This window comes from Macaca nemestrina, chromosome 7 (assembly GCF_043159975.1).
Source record: "Macaca nemestrina isolate mMacNem1 chromosome 7, mMacNem.hap1, whole genome shotgun sequence".
NCBI classification, from domain to species: domain Eukaryota; kingdom Metazoa; phylum Chordata; class Mammalia; order Primates; family Cercopithecidae; genus Macaca; species Macaca nemestrina.
In genome coordinates this window covers 7422856-7446540 of record NC_092131.1, presented here as the reverse complement: position 1 = coordinate 7446540, position 23685 = coordinate 7422856, and the positions used below count along the sequence as shown (strand labels likewise).

At 57.8% G+C, this 23685-nt stretch overlaps 1 protein-coding gene across 3 annotated transcripts; it reads left to right on the top strand.

Moving 5' to 3' along the window:
- The first annotated feature begins 3495 nt into the window (after positions 1-3495).
- LOC105467419 (solute carrier family 25 member 47) lies at positions 3496-22335 on the top strand. 3 transcript variants are annotated; one of them, XM_071099604.1, is made up of 6 exons: positions 3496-3686; positions 17720-17763; positions 18087-18158; positions 19134-19316; positions 20668-20986; positions 21302-22335. In XM_071099604.1, exons 4-6 carry the CDS (start codon positions 19173-19175, stop codon positions 21580-21582), a joined length of 744 nt encoding a protein of 247 aa, XP_070955705.1. In that variant the 5' UTR covers positions 3496-3686; positions 17720-17763; positions 18087-18158; positions 19134-19172; the 3' UTR covers positions 21583-22335. The 3 variants fall into 3 exon arrangements, with proteins under 3 accessions (XP_070955705.1, XP_070955704.1, XP_011715307.2); XM_011717005.3 differs by lacking the exon at positions 3496-3686 and adding an exon at positions 15198-15354; XM_071099603.1 differs by lacking the exons at positions 3496-3686; positions 17720-17763 and adding an exon at positions 15196-15354.
- The last annotated feature ends 1350 nt before the right edge of the window (positions 22336-23685 follow it).

Here is a 23685-nt window from a genome sequence, read left to right as displayed (position 1 = left end):
GCGCCGAGCGAAGCCAATGGGCGGGCGCGGCGCGGACAACACCCCGGGCACCGCGCTTCGCCGCCGCGCCTCATTGGCCGGTCGTGCGCGGGCGGGCGGGGCGCGGGGGACGTGGCGGGCGCGCGGGTGGGGCGCGGGGGCGCCTCAGACAAAGAGCGCGATGGGTGCGCTGGTCCGGCGGGAGGGGACGCGCAGGCCTGCGGGGTTGCCCCGAGGACCCCCCGGAGTGCGCGGGGCGGTGCTGGCCCGGATCGGGCCGGGAACTGGACCCTGGGTTCGGAGTCCGGCGCCGCCGCAGAACCTCAGCGCCCTGGCCTGTGCCGTGCGGACACTGCCGCGATAACGGCAGTGGAGAGCCTGGACCCTCCGAGGCCCGCAGGCTGGGACGCCGCTAGTTGTGAAACTCCGCGAGCGGGAATCGCCCCTGTGGAGCCTCCGCCCGTCCCGCCTGCGCGCCCGCGGCGGCGGTGGCCTCCAGGGCTTCTGGCCTCCTGGCCGAACCCGCCGCGTTCTGAGGGTCGGACGCGCACAGGCGCTTCCGGCGGGGCCTGAGGCTGGGATTTGGGCGGAGAGCAGGGAACCTTAAAAGGGAAAGGGGCCGTGGGGCAAAGGGTGCAGCCAGGCCTTCGGGCGACCGCTCCTTCCCGTGGACTGCGGGTCGCGGGAGCCACGGAAGGTTGTGGAGGGAGGGAGGTTCCTGGACAGGGCTGCGGAGTGAAGCCGGGCCAGATCGCAGCGCCTCCTTCAGCGGAGGCCGGACGGGGCAAGACCGGAGGGGCTCGATAGGGGCCGCGCTCAGGCGCTGAAGTCGGAGGGCGCTTGGCTCTGGGTCACCAGGGTATCCATGGGCTGCGGGGATGAATGAGAGCCGAGTCTGACTCGGCCCCTCAGGAGTCCCTGACATTCACAGTGGCAAGGGTCCGCCCTGGTCCCTGTGGAGGGTCCCAGTCGGTGACTTCCCACCAGCCCTTCCCCAGTGCCTCTGGAGGTCGACTGTCGGGTTGGAGCCTGGGAGCAGGGCCGGGCCAGGCGCTTTCTCTTCACTGTAGGAGTCAGATCACAGCCTTAGGCCGGGCCCAGCTTCCTTCTTTAGGGCCTGCAGGCAAGGCCATACTGTGTGCCACGTTTCCAGGTTTAGGGTCCCATGGTACTTTTGTCCGAATTCCAGTGGGTATCTACCTCCTGGAGGGGCAGGTCGGAAAGGTTCTGTGTATTTGGTACCAGGACACACAGGTAGGTATTGTCAGTAGTGCAGCCTGGTGCTAGGGGCGGGGGTCCCCAATACTCATATTAGTTTCCTTTTAGAGTCTAAGTAGAATGTTAAGCAGAGATGGAAACCCTAGGTCGGCTGACTCCTAGTCAAGGGCTCGTGGTGGCTGGTGGGCCCTGAACGAGGGGTCTGGAGGCCTGGGTTTGAATATCACCAGCCTCTCTGACCCACTTGGGTGCCTCAGGGAGGCAGGTGTGGGGATGGCGGAGAGTGGTCCATGGGCCAGAAAAGCAGTGGTATGGGGGCCCCAAGAAAAGCCCAGACCCAAAAGGGCAGGAGCTGGCTGTGGGGCTACTCAGGTGGCTGGAGGCCTCCTGCAGACACGGTGATTACACTGGACAGCCTACATCTAATCACTTACCTTAGGAACAGGGTGTCCTTGGGATGCTGGAGGGCTCATGAGGTAAACCACAAATCCCTGCACATTCATTCCTGGTTGAGGTTTGGGAGGAAAATCCAGTACCTTAACAGCACCTGGCAATAGTGAGAAAATGATGGAAACTGATAAGGAGACAAGCATGACCTGTTTTGCTTTGTTGTTGAGAGACTGCACATGCCTTTAAAGTTATGCTTGGGGCAGGTTGCACTGAGCTCTGAGTAACCTTGGGAAGGTTACTGGGGTCCTTGGGAAGGGGCCTAGTAGCCTGGTAAAGAGTAGGCACTCCATAGTTGAGCTTAGAAACCTCCTGGGGTCAACCGGGCGCGGTGGCTCACGCCTATAATCCCAGCACTTTGGGAGACCAAGACGGGCAGATCATGAGGTCAGGAGATCGAGACCATCCTGGCTAACATGGTGAAACCCCGTCTCTACTAAAAATACAAAAAAAAATATTAGCCGGGTGTGGTAGCAGGCGCCTGTAGTCCCAGCTACTTGGGAGACTGAGGCAGGACAATGATGTGAACCCAGGAGGCAGAGTTTGCAGTCAGCCGAGATCGCGCCACTGCACTCCAGCCTGGGCGACAGAGAGTGAGACTCCGTCTCAAAAAAAAAGGGAAACCTCCCGGGGTCCTTGGGAAGGGGCCTAGTAGCCTGGTAAACAGTAGTTATTCCATAGTTGAACTTCAGAAACCGCCTGGAGGGTTCAGTGGCTCATGCCTGTAATCCCAGTACTTTGGGAGGCTGAGGCGGGAGGATCGCTTGAAGCCAGGAGTTTGAGGCCAGCCTGGACAACATAGTGAGGCCCCATCTCTAAACAACACCAAACAAATAAACAAAAAAAATCAGCAGGACGTGGTGGCGCATGCCTGCAGGCCTGTAGTCCTAGCTACTCGGGAGGCTGAGGCAGGAGAGTTGCTTGAGCCCAGGAGGTCAGGGATGCAGTGAGCTATGATCGAACCATTGTGCTCCAGCCTGGATGACAGCAAGACCCTATTTCAAAAAGAAAAAGAAACCTCCTTGCAGGGAGGGTCCCCTGGTGAGAGAGCTGAGGCAGGCCGTGTGAGGGAACAGTGGGATTGTGCCAGGCCTGGGAGATGAGTAGTGCGGGCCCTTAGCTGTGCACTTTGCAGGGAGAACTTGGAGGAAGAGCTGGTTTGTGGGGAGGGCAGGGTTCTTGGTGTGTGTGTGGAGCGGGGGGGCTGTTGGATTTGGGGACTAAGGTCAGCATGTGGGGGACAGTGGAGGACTGGGCTCTGGGACAGGTCTGCCTGACCTAACCCGCCAAGGGAACCTCAGGATGTGGGTGCCAGGGGACTGCCTTCAACTGGAAGCACCCTGAGGGCAGGTCTGTCCCCTTCATCTTGGTGTCCTCAGGGCCTGCACAATTGACATTGGGTGGGGGACATCAGGGAGGGGGTGAGGACAGGCACTGGGAGGGGAAGGGATCACGCAGGTGTGCTGCTGGGTTACTAAACTTTGCAAAGCCACATCTTCCTGAGCACCCTGTTTCCCTGCTGCCTGGGAATCATGCACTCAGCCAGCACACTGCCCTGTGCCCTGTGCCCTGTGCTGGGGAGAAGACAGACACAAATCCGTGACCTTCATGTCAGAGCTGAGGAGAGACCAGAAAGGAGGAGTGAAAAAGTTAGTGCCAAATAAATGAATCTGTATGCCCACATCTTGGAGTCTGCAGTATTACATCAGCAGCTGGGATCAGTGTCTATTGTTTTATTTCATTTCCCGAGGATAAGGTTACAGCACAGAATGTGCTTTCTCAAACTCCCATGTTCCACAGAGCCCTGGACCTCCCATGCCAGAGGAGGCAGGGCCCTGTGCAGCCCTGAGGACCCCAGCCTTTAAGGGGCAGGGCAGGCCCAAGGCCAGCACAGGAGAATCACAAAGCCGGAGGGACTGTCACCGGGCACCAAGGGTCAAGCCAGCTCACTGGAAAGGGTGTGTTGGAGTTTTCCTTGTGTACAGCTTTTATTCTTCTCACGCAAGACAGGTTCAGTTTGGAGAAATCAGAAACACCAGCAGGTAAAAAGGAAACGCAAGTTTCTGTCCCCACCCTGGAATCTTAGAGCTGAGTGACCCCCTGCAGGAGCTGTTTGGGCTGGGAATGGGGAGGGTGGCTGCAACTCAGGCTGCCAGAGGGCAAGTTGAGGGGGTGGGGATGAGGCACCAGCTGTGTAGAACTTCCCAGGAATTAGGCTTCGCAGGGGAGAGTGCCCAGAAGGGCTCTGGCTGCAAGCGCTGGTGTAGACTTGGGATGGGAGCCACCTGAGCAGGTTGCAAACTCCTGGCCAAAGATTCGTGGGGCGGGTGGGCTGTCAATCACCTCCTGTCTCATATGGAATATGAGCTCAGTGCCATGGTGTCTGAGGCCCAGGGTAACCAGACTACAACCTCATCTCCCACCTTTCATGCCCTCTGGCCTTCTTATTGGAGCCTACCCTCTAAATTTGTGCCCCTTTCAGGACCTTGGCACTGGCAGCTCCTCTGAGTCCCTGGGGTTCTTGGAAAAGGGCCTAGTAGCCTGGGATTACAGGCACCCACCACCATGCCTGGCCAATTTTTTGTATTTTTAGTAGAGATGGGGTTTTGCCATGTTGGAAGCTTCTGCGTGGCCTGGCATCGTTATCTCTAGAACTTGGGTTCCGGCCAGGCGCAGTGGCTCACGCCTGTAATCCCAGCACTTTGGGAGGCTGAGGCAGGTGGATCACAAGGTCAGGAGATCGAGACCATCCTGGCCAACATGGTGAAACCCCGTCTCTACTAAAAATACAAAAATTAGCTGGGCGTGGTGATGCGTGCCCGTAATCCCAGCTACTTGGGAGGCTGAGGCAGGAGAATCGCTTGAACCTGGGAGTCAGAGGTTGCAGTGAGCCAAGATCACGCCATTGCACTCCAGCCTGGCAACAGAGGGAGACTCCATCTCCAAAAAAAAAAAAAAGGGGGGATTTGGGTTCCTGTTCAATTCAATGCTTACCTCTTCAGAAGGGGCTTGGCTGACCTGCCATGGTCTGAATGTGTGTGTCCCCCCAAAATTCATATGTTGAAGTCTTTTTTAAAAACTTTTAAGTTGAGGGGTACATGTGCAGGTTTGTTATATAGGTAAACCCATGTCATGGGGGTGTGTTGTGCAGATTATTTTGTCACCTAGGTATTAAGCCTAATGCCCAGTGATCCTCTCTCTCCTCCCCTCCACCCTCAGGTAGGCCCCAGTGTGTTTTGTTCCTCATATGCTGAAGTCTTAACCCCCGAGGTGATGGCGTGAGAAGTAGGGCCTTTGGGAGGTGATTAGGTTATGAGGGAATGGGATTGGTGCCTTGTGTGTGTGTGAGAGAGAGAAGTTTCTCGCTCTGTTGCCCAGCTGGAGTATAGTGGTGCAGTCACAGCTCACTGCTGCCTCAACCCCCTGGGCTCAAGCATCCTCGCACCTCACCCTCTTGAATAGCTGGAACCACAGAGGCAGGTCGCCACGCCTCCTCCCAACCCGATTAAGGGGCGAGCAGGCAGCCTTGGAGCCCAGCCTGGTGAGGGGACCCAGACTCTGCTCTGTCCTGCTGAGTGGCCTTGGCCACAGGTTTCCCCTCTGTAGACCTCTGGGGTTGGAGTTGGCCAGTGGATCCCTGTGGGGCTGAGTCGCCACCGCCTTGGCAAACAGCTAGGAAGGCAAATTTCCAGGCCCTGCCCCAGACCTAAGAAGTCAGCCCCAGGGAGCAGGTGGAGACGAAAACTGCATTTAAACCATGCTCTTTAGTGGTTCTGAGGTGGCTGTGAAACTGGGTTGAGACCATTTCTAAGGATAGATTCAGGAAGATCCAACTCAAACAGTTCTACTTTTAATTCTCAGCTGGGACCCCTCCTGGCTGTGCTGACCCATGAGCCTTCCTGCCTCAGGTCTGTCATCTGTGAACTGGGCTGGGGAGAATTCTAGGGGCTGGTCTATGCATGTGGGGGCCTCACACCAAGCTGGCACGGAGCAGGGAGCGTGCCCGCCCTGCTGTTGTAGGGCAAGATGCCCTGGCTCTCCACCCATAGCCGTCCACACCTTTGCAGGAAGTGGAAGGTAAGTGTGAATGTAATTAATCAGCTAAGTCCTGAAGGCTTCTTCCTAAGGGCATCTTCGACTGTCTGGATGGGTTGGGGGAAATCGTGGCCCTGCAGTGGGCTCCTGGCCCCAGCTAGCAAAGGTCCCAAACAGCTGCCGAAGACCCGGGAACAGGTCAGGTGGCGTTGTGGCCAGGGGCTGGGGCCCGGGCTGTTGGTTTGAGGCCTGGCACTGGCAAGTCATGACTCTGCCCGACTGGTCTCTTTCTTGCTGTGAATAAATATTTTTCTCTGTTTCTTCAGAGTCCCCAGGCCCCTAAGCCTTTTGCCGGGGGCTGCTTCTGGATTACCCTCCAGCCTCTCAGCCACTCAGTGGGAGTGGCCCCTCCTTGCCAGGGGATGCCCTCTGGGCCTCAGAGGGTGAAGGGCTTGGGACCTCTTGGCACAACACATTCAACCCACCCCACAGTTGCCACCATGATGTGTGGGTTTCTTGCGTTGCCATTGGTTGCAAATGTTTAGTTTCCCAGAGCTACCGTTTGGGCGAATTGTGGGCTCTGGGCAGGCCGGGTACCATTCAGAACCCACTTGGCCTTCAAGGGGGCCACGAAGCCTGAGGAGGCTTGGGCCAGATTATGAGAGGACCAGAAACTCAAGATGGGTAGTGACATAAATAACACATGGCGAGTGCCTCTAGGATAAAAATAGAGCTGAAGGAGGCAGAGTGGGGGCAGGATATGCTCCAGAGCCAGAAGGCCAGAGGGATGGTGTGGCCACCTGGCCAGGACACAGAGGGGCCGGCAAGAGGAGCTCGGCCAGGCATCTGTGGAGACAGTGTGGGCTTGCAGCCCTTGGCCTTCCTACATTGCCCAGGGCTCACAGAATTCAGCCTCAGGGCCAACCCTGGGCTGCTGCAGGGGCCTGGCTGTGCCCTCTCTCAGGTTCCCATTGTCACAGTGGGTATGGCTGGGTGAGCAGGCAGTCCCAGGCCTCCAGTTAGGGCAAACTGGGTTGGAGTGGTAGAGTGAGCTGGAGATGGCACCTGGAGGCAGGAGTGGGAGAGGGCGGGGCGGCTGGCAGAGAGGACAACGTGTACTGAGCCCGAGGCGCGTTGGGACCAGTTACCTGCCCAGCACGTGCCAGTATCGGGCAGGGCTGCATCTTCCTGGGGCACACGTGGTAGCATGAAGACCAGCTGGGAGGCGGTTCGCCTCTACAATCACTCCTTAACAGGCCCTGCTGTCCAAATGGAGGGTGGTAGGCAGCTTCCTGTTCACCCTGTCCATGCGTGGATTTTTTTCCTTTTCTTGTTTTTGTTTTTGTTTTAGAGACAGGGCCTCTGTCACCCAGGCTGGAGTTCCGTGGCCACAATCACAGCTCACTTCAGCTTTGAATTCCTGGACTCAAGGATCCTCCTACCCTAGCCTTTCAAGTAACTGGGGCTACAGCCTGCACCACCATGCCCAGCTATTTTTTCTTTTTCTTTTTTTTTCTTTAGAGACAGGGTCTTGCTATGTTGCCCAGGCTGGTCTCGACCTCCTTGACCTCAAAGCAATCCTCATGCCTTGGCCTACCAAAGTGCCAAGGTTACAAGTGTGAACCACTGTGCCCATGCATTTCATAAGCATCTTTGTGTGCCAGGCCTGGCTAGCAGGGGCTCCTGGAGAGCCTGCCTGCAGGAGGCTTCCCTTTGAAGCTGCCTGTCTTTTCCCCTCCAAGATACCTCCTGCGTGGGATTCTGTCCTGTCTCCCCTCCTTCATCTGCCACTGCCCCACCAGGCTCACTGCCTTCCCTGGATGTGCTGTGCTGCTCCGACCTGGGAGCTCCAAGCCCTTCCCAGTCCTTGCTGGCCTGCCAGCCTCACCCCAGCCACTCCCTGCCAAGCACGTCCAGGTCGGTGTGCCCATTAGGCACACACTCCTATGCTGCCTGCAAGGATGTCTCCATCCGCTTTCCAAAGGGCTCATCTGTCTTCTCTTCGCTGAAACCTCCACAGCAGCCAAGACTGAGACAGGCTTCCAGGGTCCTTGCAGGGGCCTGCCACATTCACCTGTTTCCATTCCTGGCTCTTTGTGGTGACTTGAAGATCTGTCCACAAGTCTTTAGTGCTCCCCCATTTCGAGAGGTGAAACCTTCACTTCCCTCCCAGCAAGTGTGGGCTGGACTTAGTGACTCGCTTCCAGTGAATAGAAAACGGTGGCAAAGACAGTGCATTGCCTCTCAAACTGGGTCCTAAAAGGCACTGCAGCCCCTCCTTGCTCTCCTGGATCACTCGTGCTGGGGGACGTTCAGTGCCATGTTGTGAGGGTGCCCAAGCAGTGCTGTGGGGAGGTCGGCAGTGTGGTGAGGAGCTGAAGCCTCCAGCCCACAGCCATGTGAGTGGGTCGCCTTGGCAGGGGTCCTCCCAACACAGCCTAGTCTCCAGATGACTGCAGCCTCATGACAGCCCCTCATCCAGAGCCACCCGGCCAGTTTATTCCTGGCTTCTGGACCCTCAGGAGTTATGTGATCATAAATGTCTGATTTTCTTTTTTTTTTTTTTTTTTTTTTTTTTTTTTTTTTGAGACGGAGTCTCACGCTGTTGCCCAGGCTGGAGTGCAGTGGCGCGATCTCGGCTCACTGCAAGCTCCGCCTCCCGGGTTCCCGCCATTCTCCTGCCTCAGCCTCCTGAGTAGCTGGGACTACAGGCGCCCACCACCGCGCCCGGCTAATTTTTTGTATTTTTAGTAGAGACGGGGTTTCACTGTGGTCTCGATCTCCTGACCTTGTGATCCGCCCGCCTCGGCCTCCCAAAGTGCTGGGATTACAGGCTTGAGCCACCGCGCCCGGCCTGATTTTCTTTTCTTTTTTTTTTTTGGAAATGGAGTCTCGCTCTGTCGCCCAGGCTGGAGTGCAGTGGCACGATGTCGGCTCACTGCAAGCTCCACCTCCCGGGTTCACGCCATTCTCCTGCCTCAGCCTCCCCAGCAGTGGGGACTACAGGCGCCCGCCAGCACGCCCGGCTAATTTTTTGTATTTTTAGTAGAGACGGGGTTTTACCATGATGGCCAGGATGGTCTCGATCTCCTGACCTCGTGATCCGCCCTCCTCGACCTCCCAAAGTGCTAGGATTACAGGCGTGAGCCACCGGGCCCGGCCAATGTCTGAGGTTTAAAGCAGCTAAATTTTGGGGCAATTTCTTATGCAGTAATAGATTACACACTCTTCAGCCAGGCTGGGGCCAGAGGTGGGCGACAGTGGCATCTCTGGCTCCCCTGCCCAGCGTGGGGCCTGGCATGAGAAGGTGCATGCGAGTGAATGAATGAAGGAATAACTGACAGAAGTCAATCCCTTCCTCTGCCCACATGAGGCTGATGTGATGGGCCCCAGGCCCTGCTCTGAGGAGGGCCTCCCTTTCCATAGGAGGCAACCTGCCTGTGCATTGGATCCAGGTGGGAACCCTGAGGTCCAGGATAAGTGGCCTTCTCAGCCCTTGCAGCCAGTGGAATCCAGGTCTGAGGATGCCTCCTGGTCAGGGCACAAAGGGCTGGAAAGCGGAAAGCGGGGAGAAATGTGGGCAGCAGGAGGTTCTGCAAGAAGCAGGCCCCCCAAAAGGCTTAGGGACCTGGGGACTCTGAAGAGACAGAGCCAGGGTGTGGTGGGGGCTCAGGAACGCCAGCAGCAGGGCCTGGTCTGACCTGCGTAGTCAGCCCTCTGACTTCACTTCTGCCTCTGATTGCTAATACCTTGTTAACCCTGCTGCAGCTGGCTGTTGTCCCTGTTCACAGAGAAGGAAATCGAGGGACAAGAGTTAAGTCCATTGGCTACGGAGTCATCTGTGGCAGAGCTGGGCCTCAAATTCCAGGTCTTTACCTGAACCTTTTTTTTTTTTTTTTTTCTGAAGATGGAGTCTCACTCTGTCACCTGGGCTGGTGTGCAGCTGCACGATCTAGGCTCGCCGCAACCTCCACCTTCCGGGTTCAAGAGATTCTCCTGCCTTAGCCTCCCTAGTCGCTAGGATTACAGGCACCCACCACCACGCCCAGCTAGTTTTTTGTATTTTTAGTTGAGACGGGGTTTCACTATGTTGGTCAGGCAGGTCTTGAACTCCTGACCTCGTGAGGAGGTCACCTCGGCCTCCCAAAGTGCTGGAATTAAAGACGTGAGCCACCACAGCTGGCCATTTTTTTTTTTTTCAGAGAGTCTTGCTCTGTTGGCCAGGCTGGAGTACAGGGGCACTGTCTCATCTCACTGCAACTTCAGTCTCCCAGCCTCAAGCAATTCTCCTGCCTCAGCCTCCTGAGTAGCTGGGATTACAGGCGTGTGCCACCATGACTGGCTAATTTTTGTATTCTTAGCAGAGATGAGGTTTCACCATGTTAGCCAGGCTAGTCTTGAACTCCTGACCTCAGGTGATCCGCCTGCCTCGGCCTCCCAAAGTGGTGGGATTACAGGTGTGAGCCATGGCGCCCACCCTTTTCCCGAACTCTCATCGGCTGCTTTTGTCTGGGCTGCGGTGTCCTCATCTGTAACACAAGCAGTGCCAATGGGCACAGGGGGTGAGGTTTGACGCCTGCAATGCGCTCAGTGGGAAAGGTAGCATCTAGTGCCTCTTCCTGCAGGAGTGGGAGCTGGAGTTGGGAGCAGCCCTACCTCTGCACCCTCTTTCCAAGGAGGGGGAGGCAGCACGAATGCCCTGTGATAGGCTTTGTAAGTTGAAGGTCTGTCCCAGGGGCCACACAGGCTCAGAGACCCCAGGCCCAGGGCCCTAGCCTGTCAGGATTTCAGAGGGAGGCTAGAGTGTCTGCGAGGACTGAGTGGGGGCTCATCCCACTCCACACACCAATCTCACCCCAGAAGCACACCCACTCCCTTCCATAGTGGGTGAGACTGCACCCACCCACTGCCTGGGGTTGTGTGGTCTGCAGCAGCCAGCTGGGCATTGTATACACCCAAGCAGACAGGGGCCAAGCCTGGAGCATATAGCCTCTCATGTCCTGGGCACAGGGCTGGGCTCGTTTCATTTTGCTTATTTATTTATTTTGGGGATCAAGGTCTCACTGTTGGCAGGCTGGAGTGCAGCAGTGTGATCATGGCTCACCGCAGCCTTGACCTCCTAGGCTGAGGTGACCCTCCCACCTTGTGATGGGGTGAATACTGAGTGTCAACTTGATTGGATTGAAGGACGCAAAGTGTTGATCCTGGATGTGTCTGTGAGGGTGTTGCCAAAGGAGATGAACATTAAAGTCACTGGACTGGGGAAGGCAGACCCACCCTTAATCTGGGTGGGCACCATCTAATCAGCTGCCATCGAATATAAAACAGGCAGAAAAACATGAGGAGGCAAGACTGGCCTAGCCTCCCAGCCTACATCTTTCTCCCATGCTGGATGCTTCCTGCCCTCAAACATAGGACTCCAGGTTCTTCAGTTTTGGGACTTGGACTGGCTCTCCTTGCTCCTCACCTTGCAGACAGCCTATTGTGGGACCTTGTGATAGTGTGAGTTAATACTTAATAAACCCCCTTTTAGGCCATGCACGGTGGCTCATGCCTGTAATCCCAGCACTTTGGGAGGCCAAGGTGGGCAGATCACCTGAGGTCAGGAGTTTGAGACCAGCCTGGCCAACATGGTGAAACCACATCTCTACTAAAAATACAAAATTAGCTGAGTGTGGTGGCACGTGACTATGATCTCAGCTACTTGGGAGGCTGAGGCAAGATAATCACTTGAACCTGGGAGGCGGAGGTTGCAGTCAGTCAAGATTGCACCATTGCACTCATATATATGTGTGTGTGTATGTGTGTGTGTGTGTGTGTGTATGTGTGTGTATATATATATATATCCTATTAGTTCTGTCCCTCTAGAGAACACTGACACACATCTCAACCTGCTGAATAACTGGGACTACAGGCATGCACTGCGATGCGTGGCTAGCCTCCCGAGTAGCTGGGATTACAGGCGTGTGCCACCACGACTCGCTAATTTTTGTATTCTTTAATAGAGATGGGGTTTCATCATGTTGGCCAGGCTAGTCTTGAATTCCTGACCTCAGGTGATCCGCCTGCCTCGGCCTCCCAAAGTTGTGGGATTACAGTGGTGGGATTATTTTTTGTAGAGACAGGGATCTTGCTATGTTGCCCAGGCTGGTCTCAAACTCCTGGGCTCAAGGGATCCTCCTGCCTCAGCCTTCCAAAATGCCAGTATTATAGGCAGGAGCCACCATGCCCGACCCTTGTCCCATTTTAAAGATGAAGAAACTGAGGCTCAGGTGGGTCAGTGGCTTCTTCCCAGGCACTAAGGGAGCCAGGTGAGAATCTGGGGACTGCTGACTTTGCTCAGACTTGCCAAGGAGCCCTATTTTCTGGAAATGCCAGGGCTGCCAATTTTCTCTGGAGCCATGCCAGCCCCCCAGGGTCCACTCTGGGCCCCTGAGTCAGGATCCATTCTTTGGAAATCTCACTGTCCTTCCTTGACCCCTCCAAATCCCACCAAAATGCCAAAATCTGTTACAATAAAAAACAACTCAGGGCCGTGGCTCACGCCTGTAATCTCAACACTTTGGGAGGCTGACGCAGGTGGATCACCTGAGGTCAGGAGTTCGAAACCAGCCTGGCCAACATGGTGAAACCCTATCTCCACTAAAAATACAAAAATTTCTCCGGCGTGGTGGTGGGTGCCTGTAATCCCAGCTACTCAGGAGGCTGAGGCAGGAGAATCGCTTGAACCCGGGAGGCGGAGGTTGCAATGAGATCACACCACTGCACTCCAGCCTGGGCAACAAGAGAGAAACTCCATCTCAACAACAACAACAACAAAAGAAAGCTGGGCGCGGTGGCTGACGCCTGTAATCCCAGCACTTTGGGAGACCGAGGCAGGTGGATCACGAGGTCAGGAGTTCGAGACCATTCTGGCTAACACAGTAAAACCCTATCTCTACTAAAAATACAAAAAATTAGCCAAGCGTGGTGGCGGCGCCTATAGTCTTAGCTACTCCGGAGGCTGAGGCAGGAGAATGGCGTGAACCTGGCACTTGCTGCCATTGGGGGTGCTCTGTATTTTGGCTATTCATCTGTTGACTGGCTGTCCTCCTCCCTGAGCATAAGGTCCACCAGGGCAAGGGCTTTTTTTTTTTTGAGACAGAGTCTTTCTGTGTCTCCCAGGCTGGAGTGCAGTGGCCCAATCTCGGCTCACTGCAACCTCCGCCTCCCAGGTTCAAGCAATTCTCCTGCCTCAGCCTCCCAAGTAGCTGGGACTACAGGCGTCCACCACCACGCCCGGCTAACTTTTTGTATTTTTAGTAGATACGAGGTTTCACCATATTGGCCAGGCTGGTCTTGAACTCCTGGCTTTGTGATCCACCCGCCTCGGCCTCCCGAAGTGCTGGGATTACAGGCGTGAGCCACTGCTCCTGGCCCAGGGCAAGGGTTTTTATCTGTTGTGTTTACTGATGTGTCTCAGTGCCTAAAACTCGACAGGCAGCCTTGGTTTCATGAGTAGAGGGCATGGGCAGGGCAGGCCGCTGTCCGTGGGGTGATGACACGGCTGGGGCTGTGCAGACGGACAGTGGTGAAGGGATCTGAATGTGAATTTAAGAGGTTGACACATAGGACTGGGGACTCTGGATGTGGGGTGGAGAGAGAGAGGTGTCCAGGGCAACTCCTGGACTTGTGGCTCAGGTGCTGTGGGTGACTGGCACTTGCTGCCTTAGATGCTCTGCAGGAAACATGGATCTGAACGGTCCCTGTTCTGTCAGTTAGACACCATGCTTCAAACTCCCTCAGCACCCAAGGTACTGGCTTCTCGAGTGCAGCATCAGCAATCGAACCCAAGTCTCAGCTGTATTTGCCCTGCCGAGAACAGGCCAGTCACCTCCTTCTTTCCAGACTCTATGCTTCTGTTAATGCAGCCTTAGCATGTAGCTGGCCACTCTCACAGGGACATGTCCGGACCTTGCCCTGAGCAGTTGCAGATATGAGGCAGGTACTCTCTTCATTTCATGGATGCAAAAGTGGAGGCACAGAGTGGTCAAGGGGCTGGCCCATGGTCTCAACTATGAGTGGCAGAGTTGGGCTTTAAAGTCAGGCAGCCAGCTTCTAACCAGACGCTAAGCTTCATCCCCTTGAGGGCCAGGACTAGCATCAGGACTGGCCTTGGATGGGCCACTTACTGCCCTTTACCCTCTGCCATAGCAGCTGGCACTGCTAACCCTGTGTCTCCTACTTGCCTACAAACAGTTAGGCTGTCAGGGGGGCTGTCCCTCTGTCAACTCTCAGCCTGATCAAGGCCAGCCTGCAGGTCCGGCCATTAGAGGACAGGAAAACAGGTAAAACAGCCTCCTGGCCCTGCCACCTGCCCTGAGGGCCACCCAGATGGGCTGCCTGGGTCTATGCGTCAACACCTGCCCCTCCCCTATCCTGCTGGCATTCCAGTCTGTGGGGCACTCATTTGGTCTGTTGCTTAGCAGCTGTGTGACTGAGGCACCTGCACAGCCTCCCTGAGCCTTGGTGTCCCCTGTGGAGATCTCACAGGGCTGCAGCGCAGGTCACATGTGGCATGCACTGAGTCGCCTTGAGAGCCCACTGGGGCCTCCCCAGGTGGGCCCTGAATATCCCAGAGGGTGGGTTGTGTGAGAGCATCTGGGGATCATATCCAGCCCTGCCGCCCTAGTGGCCTTAAACAAGCCCGCTTTCTGGGCCTCAGTGGCCCCATCTGTGAAATAGGGCAGCACTAATGCTGTGCTGCCTCCCTTCTGGGGCGATGAGGAGGATCCTAGAGCCTGAGAGTGAGAGAAGCTTGGTGAACTGTAAGGTGGGGTGCACAGGCGAGGAGGTCCCTGTTTTTACAGTGCCCAGCAGACAGAAGTAGCCTCTTAGTGGAGAGGTCTCCCCTTCAGGAGGGCCCCAGCCAGCTGGTTCAGAGGCTGAATCGGCAGAGTCTCTGTCCTTGGTTCATGCAGGCATGGGGGCCTGGTGAGGCAGCCCTGACCTTGGACTCTGGGTCCGGGGAGACGCATTCCCATGGAGCAGACAGCAGGGAACCAGGGCAGCAGGAAGGGCGAGAACAGATGGTGGGTGATGTTCCTGGGTTCAGGCCTATTCCCCCGACCCCTTCCCTCCCTGACAACTGGAGCACTTTGAGGACAGGGACTGGCTGTCTTGCCTGGGTGTAGTGTCAGCAAAGGAAGTGTTTGTTGAGTGAGTAAGTGAAGGAGCTTTGCAAGTTTCCCGGGCAAGGGGTCCTGAGCAAATCCAAGGGAGTCAGGAAAGCCCAGGGGACAGAGTGAAGGCTTGAGCTTGGACCTGGAGGGCGGGAGCTGTCCCAGCCCCATCTCTGGACCTCCCCAGGAGGTGTTTGGATGTGGTGGGGCAGTGACCCTGCTCCCTGGTGTCTGCCACCTCCTGTGCTCTCTCCTGTGCTTTCCTGACACCTGGGTCCCGAGGGCACTGGGACAAGGGTCCTGGGGGCAGGGGAGGGAGTCCAGCTGTGTGCCACGTGGCCTCAGCAGGCTCTGCTTCCGGTCCCCTCCCCTGCCGCAGGTATTTAAGGTCTGAGAGGGGTCAGCTGGGAGCTGTTGAGGCCACCCCGGTGGCACCAGAGCCCTCTCAGGAAGGCAGACCCAGGACCTCCCCGCCACACCTTGTTCATGGATTTTGTTGCTGGAGCCATCGGAGGTAACAGACAGGATGGTGGCTGTGCAGACACTGCTGCTCCTGGGGGTAGCAGGAGGAGCTGAGGCCCAGGAAGGTGCTGGGCAGCAGGGGGGTTTGAGGAGACCTCCAGCTCCCAGAATCTGCCAGGACCTGGTGTGGGCCATGGGTGGCTGGAGCAGACAGCAGGTTCCTGGGAGACAAAGGCTGGATGAGGGGTGCTGCAGGGCCTGGGGGGCTGCAATGGCCTGGGAGGCTCAGACAGGAGGCTGAGGGCAGGCTGGGGATGGGGCTGTGGTCCAGGCATGGAGGTCGCTCGGGAGGCAGAGCTAGGGAGGCTGGGAGTTCTTGGTGTGGGGAGGGGTGATTGAGTCACTGGAAGGGAAGGAAGACCCCAGGAGAGGATCGAGAGGGCGGGGAGATGGGTAGGGAAGATGGGGCCTGGTCCTGCAGCAGGTACTGGAAGGGGTGGGCAGAGGATGGTAAGAGACCTGGCGAGCTGGCTCCACCTGCCTCGCTGGCTGTGTGCGCCTGGCTGGGCCTCCGGAACCTGCTTCTCAGGCCAGACTCTGCTGGGGAAACCGTTCTCCCTCCCGGGGAAGGGCTCCTGGTGAAAGACTGATTCAGTGAGATAACCAGGCCCTGGGACACGGGCTCAGCTCCATCCCGTGGGCTGTGGGGACTGTTTTGAGTGGGCACTCCTGGCCTTGCTGGTCTTGTGAAACAGCAGTGGGTGCTGTCAGTACTTCTGGGAATAGCATGGGGGTTGGGAGAGCGGCCAAGCTTTGGGCCTGGGAGAAGGCAGGGTACCTGCCTCATTAACAGGCTTTCTTTTTCTTTTTTTTTCCTTGAGATGGAGTCTTGTTCTGTCGCCTAGGCTGTAATGCAGTGGCATGATCTTGGCTCACTGCAACCTCTGCCTCCTGGGTTCAAGTGATTCTCCTGCCTCAGCCTCCCAAGTAGCTGGGACTATAGACATGCACCACCATGTCTGGCTAATTTTTGGGTTTTTAGTGGAGGCCGGGTTTTACCATGTTGGTCAGGCTGATCTCAAACTCTGACCTCAAGTGATCTGCCCGCCTCAGCATCCCAAAGTGTTGGGATTACAGGTGTGAGCCACTGCGCCCGGCCTCCATTAGCAGGCTTTCTGAGCCCCAGCTAGGTGCCAGCCTGGGGCCAGCCGCTCCCTTCCTCAGGGAAGTTACTGGACTTGCCTGAGGTCACACAGCTGGAAAGGGCTCCTGAGTCTGGCATCTTTCCTCTGAAGCCATGGGGAGGCCTAGGTAAAGGGCTGTCACTCTGTGGCTGGCCCTGGGTCATGGGGTGTCAGCCCTGGGCCATGTCCTTGGAGAACTCCAGTTCTGGAGGTGGCGGTGGCATACAACAGCAGCAAGGCCATATGACAAGGCCTCTCCTCAACATGTGCCAGGCACAGAGGCAGCCCAGAGTACAGAGGTCAGAGAGGGCTCCAGAGAGGAGGTGGTGTTGTGGCAGGGCTTTGAAGGATGAGTAGGAGTTCTGTGAGGTGCATGAGGTGTACGGGAGGGTTAAGAAGGGTCATTCTCTCCAAGCCACTTGGTCTTTTGCCTTACTTCATTTATTCGCTTCATTCTTTCATCCCGCATATTTACTGAGTCCTGGGCCACAGTAAATAGGGTACAGTCCCCATGTGCCTATTGTCTTCCATTGGCCTTTACCACTGACCCTCAGGGGAGAGAATGGTCCCCCCAGGGACCAGCCTATTTCCTGTCTGACTTCCCTGTGTCAGTGCTGGGGCTTGGATGTTGAGGCCTGGCACCTGAAGCCTCTCTTCAAGGTGTGGACTCCCGACCCTTTCTCTTCCACACGCACTTGTGATTCCTGGCAGTCCTGGCTCTTCACAAACCCCGGTGTGGGCTTGGGCTTCCCTCCTCCTGGCCTTTGCCCAGGCTGTGCCTCCCACTCCTTCCACCCACGCAGCCAAAACACAGTTACTGCCTAGCTCACAGGCAAACCCTCCACGGACTGACGGCTCGAGGGCAAGGTCTGCCTGGCTCAGAGACAGGGCCCAGCCAGGGTTGGATCAGACATTCTCTCAGAACGTGATGCCCGTGGGGAGGCCGGGCCATGTCTTTGGCCCAAGGCAGCGAGGATGAGGCAATCCCAGGCCAGGACTCAGGGAAGGGGAACTCGCTTGCAAAGGGCAGAAGTCACTCGGAGGTTCATTTTCCTCATCTATAAAACGAGGGTGCCCTCAGGGGATGAGACCCGGTGCAGACCAGAAGGGCCAAATATGGGTCTGCCCTTGGGGGAGCCCAGTTGGTGTGCACCTGCTTCTTCTTCCCTGCAATGGGATGGAACTGCTCGCTGGCCCCACTCTCCTCACCGTGGGCCTCTGCTTTCCTTCCAGGCGTCTGCGGTGTTGCTGTGGGCTACCCCCTGGACACGGTGAAGGTGTGGCAGCAGCCAGCCCCCCAACCATCCCAAGGCCCCTGCACCCATCCATGGCCAGAAGACTTTCCAGAATGCTAAACAGACCCACCCCTTTCCTGCTCAAATGCCTTCAGTGGCTCCCCATAGCCCCTGGGACTGTCAGTCCCACCTTCTCGCCTCTGTACCCCAGGTTTCTCATCTAACCCGAGGCTCCCTGTCCCTGCTGTGCCCACAGTCCAGCATGGCTGGGACAATCAAGAGGGTGACTCTGCCCCTTCCCCAGGGCCTGCTGGCCTTGCCCTAGGCCTGAAGCTACTCCTTCCTGAAGCTCACTTCTCCCGCAGGTCAGGATCCAGACGGAGCCAAAGTACACAGGCATCTGGCACTGCATCCGGGATACATATCACCGAGAGCGCGTAGGTCTGGGGCCAGGGTGTGGGCAGGGAGACAGGGAGGGGATGCTGGGCCTGCCTCCACTGCCCAGCAGGTGATGCTGGGCTCCCCACTGGGTCTCAGCTCTCTCACCTTCCACATGGGAATAGTTCTGCCAATCTCGTGAGTTCCTCTGAGGACTGGAGCCAGTTCATCTGGCAGCTAGAGGGGCCTCAGAAGGAGGTTCCCACCTCCAGCAGAGGGTCTAGAGGTAGCGTTCAGGCCTTTGAAGGTCACAGGAGGGACCCATGCACTGCATTTTTGGCTCCTCCAGGCCAGGTACCCCTTGAAGGCAGTGTTGGGTGGAGTCTTCAGGGTCTAGCTTAGAGACCTGTCCAGAGGCAGGACTTGGTGACATTCTCTAAAGTGAACTTGGGGCTTGGTGCAGGCCAGGAGCTAGCTTGTGAAAGCAGTAGAGGCATAACATGCTGTTAATAGTTCATTATCAGGCCAGGTGCGGTGGCTCACGCCTGTAATCCCAGCACTTTGGGAGGCCGAGGCAGGCGGATCACCTGTGGTCAGGAGTTCGAGACCAGCCTTGCCAACATGGTGAAACCCTGTCTTTACTGAAAATACAAAAATTAGCTGGAGGTGGTGAGCAGGCAGCTGCTCAGGAGGCTGAGGCAGGAGAATCGCTTGAACCTGGGAGGTGGAGGTTGTGGTGAGCTGAGATCTTGCCACAGCACTCCAGCCTGGGCAACAGAGTGAGACTCTGTCTCAAAAAAAAAAAAAAAAGTTCATCATCATCAAGCAGCTGCGCTGGGTTTGGCCTGGTCCTCTGAGTCTTCAGGTCTCCCCTCGTGAGCTCCATCCTACAGCAGAGGAAACTGAGGCCCTGAGACTGTGAATGACCTTCCCGAGGTCCAACAGCAGAGTGCAGGGCGGGGCTGAGTGTGGGCTCCCTCGGTGGGCTCCTCCTTCTGGCGGGGCCCTGGCCTCACCTAGACCCTGTCTGCTAGGTGTGGGGCTTCTATCGCGGCCTCTCGCTTCCTGTGTGCATGGTGTCCCTGGTGTCCTCTGTGTCTTTCGGCACCTACCGCCACAGCCTGGCGCACATCTGCCAGCTCCGGTACGGCAGCCCTGACGCCAAGCCCTCCAAGGCCGACGTCGCGCTTTCGGGATACGCCTCCGGCCTCGTCCGCGTGAGTAGGGGCAGCCAGGGTGGGGAAGACCCAAGAGAGACTGCGGAATCTGCGAGGTTATCCACCCTGGCAGGTGGGGAAACTGAGGCTTGATGAGGGCAGACACTGGAGGCCATGCATGGAGCCAGGGGCTGTGGGAGAGGAACTGGCATCCCGCCCAGGCTGGGCCCAGAACCCCTGAGCAGTGCACAGATGAGGGGCTCACTGCTGTCCTGCCCAGCACGGCCCCCTGGGGAAGGGGGCTGTGACCAAAGGGACCCTCCCCGTCACGGTCAGAAGGTCACCTAGAAGCCACCATGGGGAGCTGAATAGGCAGGCCCCGGGCACTCATGGCTCCGGGCACAGAGATGCCTGAACACAGTCAGCTGTTGCTGGACGCGGGCATTTCTCCATCCTCAACTGTGTGTGGAGCACCTGCAGTGCCCGTCTGCCCTCAGGGAGCCCTCGCTCCCACAGTGGGGACAGACTTCTGCACACGGTGACAGCACGGAGCCAGCTGGAGCAGCCCAGTGGCCGAAGGCCTGGCCCAGGGGTCCAGACCACCAGGCCCAGCTCTCAGCTCTGACTCTCAGGAGCTGAGCAACCTTGGGCAAGCAAGGGAGACTCTTGGAGCTTCTGTCTCTCCATCTGTAAGAGGCATGATGAGAATTTAGTGAGATCATGAGGGTATAGCCCCCAGCACACATATGTGGAGTCCGACATGAATGAGTACCCACGAAGTGGCAGCCAGTATGTCTAGTGATTTTTTTTTTTTTTTTTGAGACAGAGTCTTGCTCAGTTGCCCAGGCCAGAGTTTAATGGCACCATCTCGGCTCACTGCAACCTCTGCCTCCCAGGTTCAAGCAATTCTCCTGCCTCAGCCTCCTGAGTAGCTGGGACTACAGGCGCGTGCCACCACGCTCGGCTAATTTTTGTATTTTTAGTAGAGATGGGGTTTCACCCATATTGGCCAGGCTGGTTTCAAACTCCTGATCTCGTGATCCGTCTGCCTTGACCTCCCAAAGTACTGGGATTACAGGCTTAAGCCGCTGTGCCCGGCCGTGGTATTATTTTATTGCTGATACGTTATTAAATACGTTATTGAACCTGGGTCACCGACATTTTCTTACCACCTCCCAGGAGAAGTCCGGCAGGCTGGCGCCTGGGAGAGATGTGGCTGCCGAGGAAGCATGAGCTTTGGTGGGCAGAGCCGGCTTTGGACCCTGTGGCCCCCCAGCTCTGGGCCAGCCTGCAGGGTCTTGGGGCCCAACCTCCTGAGGTCACCGTGGACAACATGAGGCTGGTGGGAGGCCAGGTCCAGGCTGTGGGCAGAGCCACAGGTGGCTGACCCCTGCCTCCTTCTCTGCTCCAGGTCTTCCTGACGTCGCCCACTGAGGTGGCCAAAGTCCGCCTGCAGACGCAAACACAGGCACAGAAGCAGCAGCGGCGGCTCTCGGCCTCGGGGCCCTCGGCTGTGCCCCCCGTGTGTCCTGCGCCCCCAGCCTGCCCAGAGCCCAAGTACCGCGGGCCGCTTCACTGCCTGGCCACAGTAGCCCGCGAGGAGGGGCTGCGCGGCCTCTACAAGGGCAGCTCGGCCCTGCTGTTACGGGACGGCCACTCCTTTGCCACCTACTTCCTTTCCTACGCCATCCTCTGTGAGCGGCTCAGCCCCGCTGGCCACAGCCAGCCAGGTGAGCAGGGGCTGGAACCTGGCAGGGCGGGGAGCCCGGTGGGATGAGGACAAGGTGAGGTCTTGCTGCCCGCCAGTACCCGAGTGGGGGCTTGAACTCGGCTTCCTGCCTCCCAGGGTGGGCCCCTCAGTTCCCCCAACACCAAGAGTCAGGACAGAGTTGCTGTGTCAGTGTCAGTGTGTGCCTGTGGACAAGTTCCCTTCCCCTCTCCCAAGCCACTTGCAAATGAGGATGGGCTGGAAGAGTGAGTCCAGGGCACATTGCCCTGGGCGTCCCGATCAGGCTCCCAGTCAAGGCACTGTGGTCTCTCTGCAGATGTTCTGGGCGTGCTGGTGGCCGGGGGCTGTGCAGGAGTCCTGGCCTGGGCTGTGGCCACCCCCATGGACGTGATCAAGTCGAGACTGCAGGCAGATGGACAGGGCCAGAGGCGCTACCGGGGCCTCCTGCACTGTATGGTGACCAGCGTGCGGGAGGAGGGACCCCGGGTCCTTTTCAAGGGGCTGGTGCTCAACTGCTGCCGCGCCTTCCCTGTCAACATGGTGGTCTTTGTCGCCTATGAGGCGGTGCTGAGGCTCACCCAGGGTCTGCTCACATAGCTGGTCCCCACGCCCAGCGGCCCACCCGCCGGCAGCTGTGGGAGGTTGTGGTGGCTGGAGGAGGCAAGGGGTAGTGTGGCTGGGGTTGGGACCCCACAGGGCCATTGCCCAGGAAAACGAGGAGCCTCCCTGCAGTGAGTCGGCCGAGGCCTGAGCTTGCCCTGCCCAGCTACTGACCTCAGGTTGAGGGGCCCGCCGGCCATCAGCCAGGGTTGTCCTGGGGTGGCAGGAGCCAGGGAGGAGCGGGCCTCTTTGATGAGGGCGTGTGTCGCATGGAGTCAGTTGTTCATCCCAGCTTCCCCGTGGCCCCCGCCTCCCATGTCTTTGGAGAAAAATTCCAGGGAATCAGGTGTGTGCTCAGCCAACCTCTGTCCCATTCCCAGACCCTCGTCCCCACCACTGTTTTTGTCTTCATGAGCTGTCCCTTACAGGCAGGGGCTTCCCACAGGCTGGGGGCCTTGGGGCAGGGAGCATGAGCTGGGCTGGCCCACCATGACTGACGGGTCCCGGCCTGGCTTGTTCCCCACAGCAGGCTGCTCCCAGGGGTGCTGCCGGGACTGCCATGCCCACCTGGCAGGGGCCCGAGGTGGCCGTCCTCACCCGGTTAGGGAATTTGGGGTGAGGTTCCTCAGGAGCCCTCACTCTGCCTGTGGACGCTGGAAAGACCCCAAAGACTCTGCAAAGACCCCAAAAACGCTGCAAAGACCCCAAAGACTCTGTTGGGAACTGTTGTGAATAAAATGTTTCTGAGGATGTTCAGGGCTGTGGCTCCATGGCCGTGGGCTGACCGTTCCCTGCCCCCAGCAGCTTCGCACCCCGTGAGGCCTGCCCACCTATCCTGGGAGATGCAGGGCCCTGGCCCTGTCCTGCTCGCTTCCTGCTGGACGAGCCCCCTCCAGACCCAAGCTGCCAGCGCTCCCACTGTGCAGATGGGCACACTGAAACACCGCCTGGGGCTCTGGTGGGCTTCACCCGCTCAGCCTTCTGGGTTGTGGGGCCTGGCCTATGGTGCTGAGTCCTGCTGCAGGGGGCTGTTCAGCAGGGTACTTGCTCTCCTCACCACCTCATCCCAAACCCACCCACTTTCTGAGCGAAAGCTGGTTCCAGCCAGGCCCTCCCACCCGCCCTGTGTGGGAGGGTGCCGGGCACCTTGCACAGCTCACCACAGCCACCGGATGCCAGGCGAGCAGACAGCTCCAAGAGGGAGGGGGCCTTGCCTGCAGTCACGCATCAGGAGGGGTGGGTGGACTGGAGCCCATGCTTCTGAGGCTCCAGCACCCTCCTCCTGGTATCAATCATGTGGCTTCCACTGATGGGGGCTATCAGGGGCTAGGGCTGGCAGGTCCAGCGTGAAGCCATCGGGTCTCCACCACAGCAGCCCTCTGGCAGGGCTGGAGGCCACCTGCATTGACTATAGTCACTCAGGGACACTGACCTTGACTGTGTCTGTGCACTGAACGCTGTCCTCTGTTCTGCCGAACAGAACTCTTCTGCTCCCAGAATAAGGGGTGGACCCCCCTTCCTGGGTCTGCTCCTGTTATGCCACTCCCCATATGTGTGGTGCTGTGGACACCTGATCTGATGCCCTGTGCCCTGTGCCAGGAACACCCTCCCCCTGCTCTGCCTGGCTGGTTCCACACCCCAGGTGCCACCTCCTCCGGGAAGCTCTCCTTGCCTGACCACTGGGTTGCTCCCAAGCATCTCCTGCTCTGCTCCCGTGGGGACCTAGTTGGGTGTGTGGTCACTCGTCTGCCTCTCCTCAGCCACAAGAGCCTGTGAGCTGCGCAAGGACTCCATCCAGCTCCAGGGCTGCTGTACGGTAGCGGGTGTGGGATGAGTGAGTGAGTGAGTGAATGAATAAGGCCTGCAGTAGATTCCAGGAAGTGCGTCCAGCTTAGGAGTTGCAGAGGCTGAGATGCCGTGGCCAAATGCTGGGAAAGGGCAGGTGCTAACCGGTTTCCATCGTTCATCAGACACTGACCCTGGGACCATTTGTGTTGAGAAGACCCCACCTGTTCGGCCTTGGCAGGAGGGTTCCTGGCAGCACTCCTGGCCCGGCTCTGGCAGTGGCTGCACTCTGGGAGGTGGGGCCTTTGGCTCTCC

Coding starts and splice junctions, on each gene's coding strand:
- LOC105467419 (XM_011717005.3), top strand. CDS start 15,327: ATGGATTTTGTTGCTGGAGCCATCGGAG. Junction 15,355..17,719: donor TGTTGCTGGAGCCATCGGAG/GTAACAGACAGG, acceptor CTTTCCTTCCAG/GCGTCTGCGGTGTTGCTGTG. Junction 20,987..21,301: donor CGCTGGCCACAGCCAGCCAG/GTGAGCAGGGGC, acceptor GTCTCTCTGCAG/ATGTTCTGGGCGTGCTGGTG.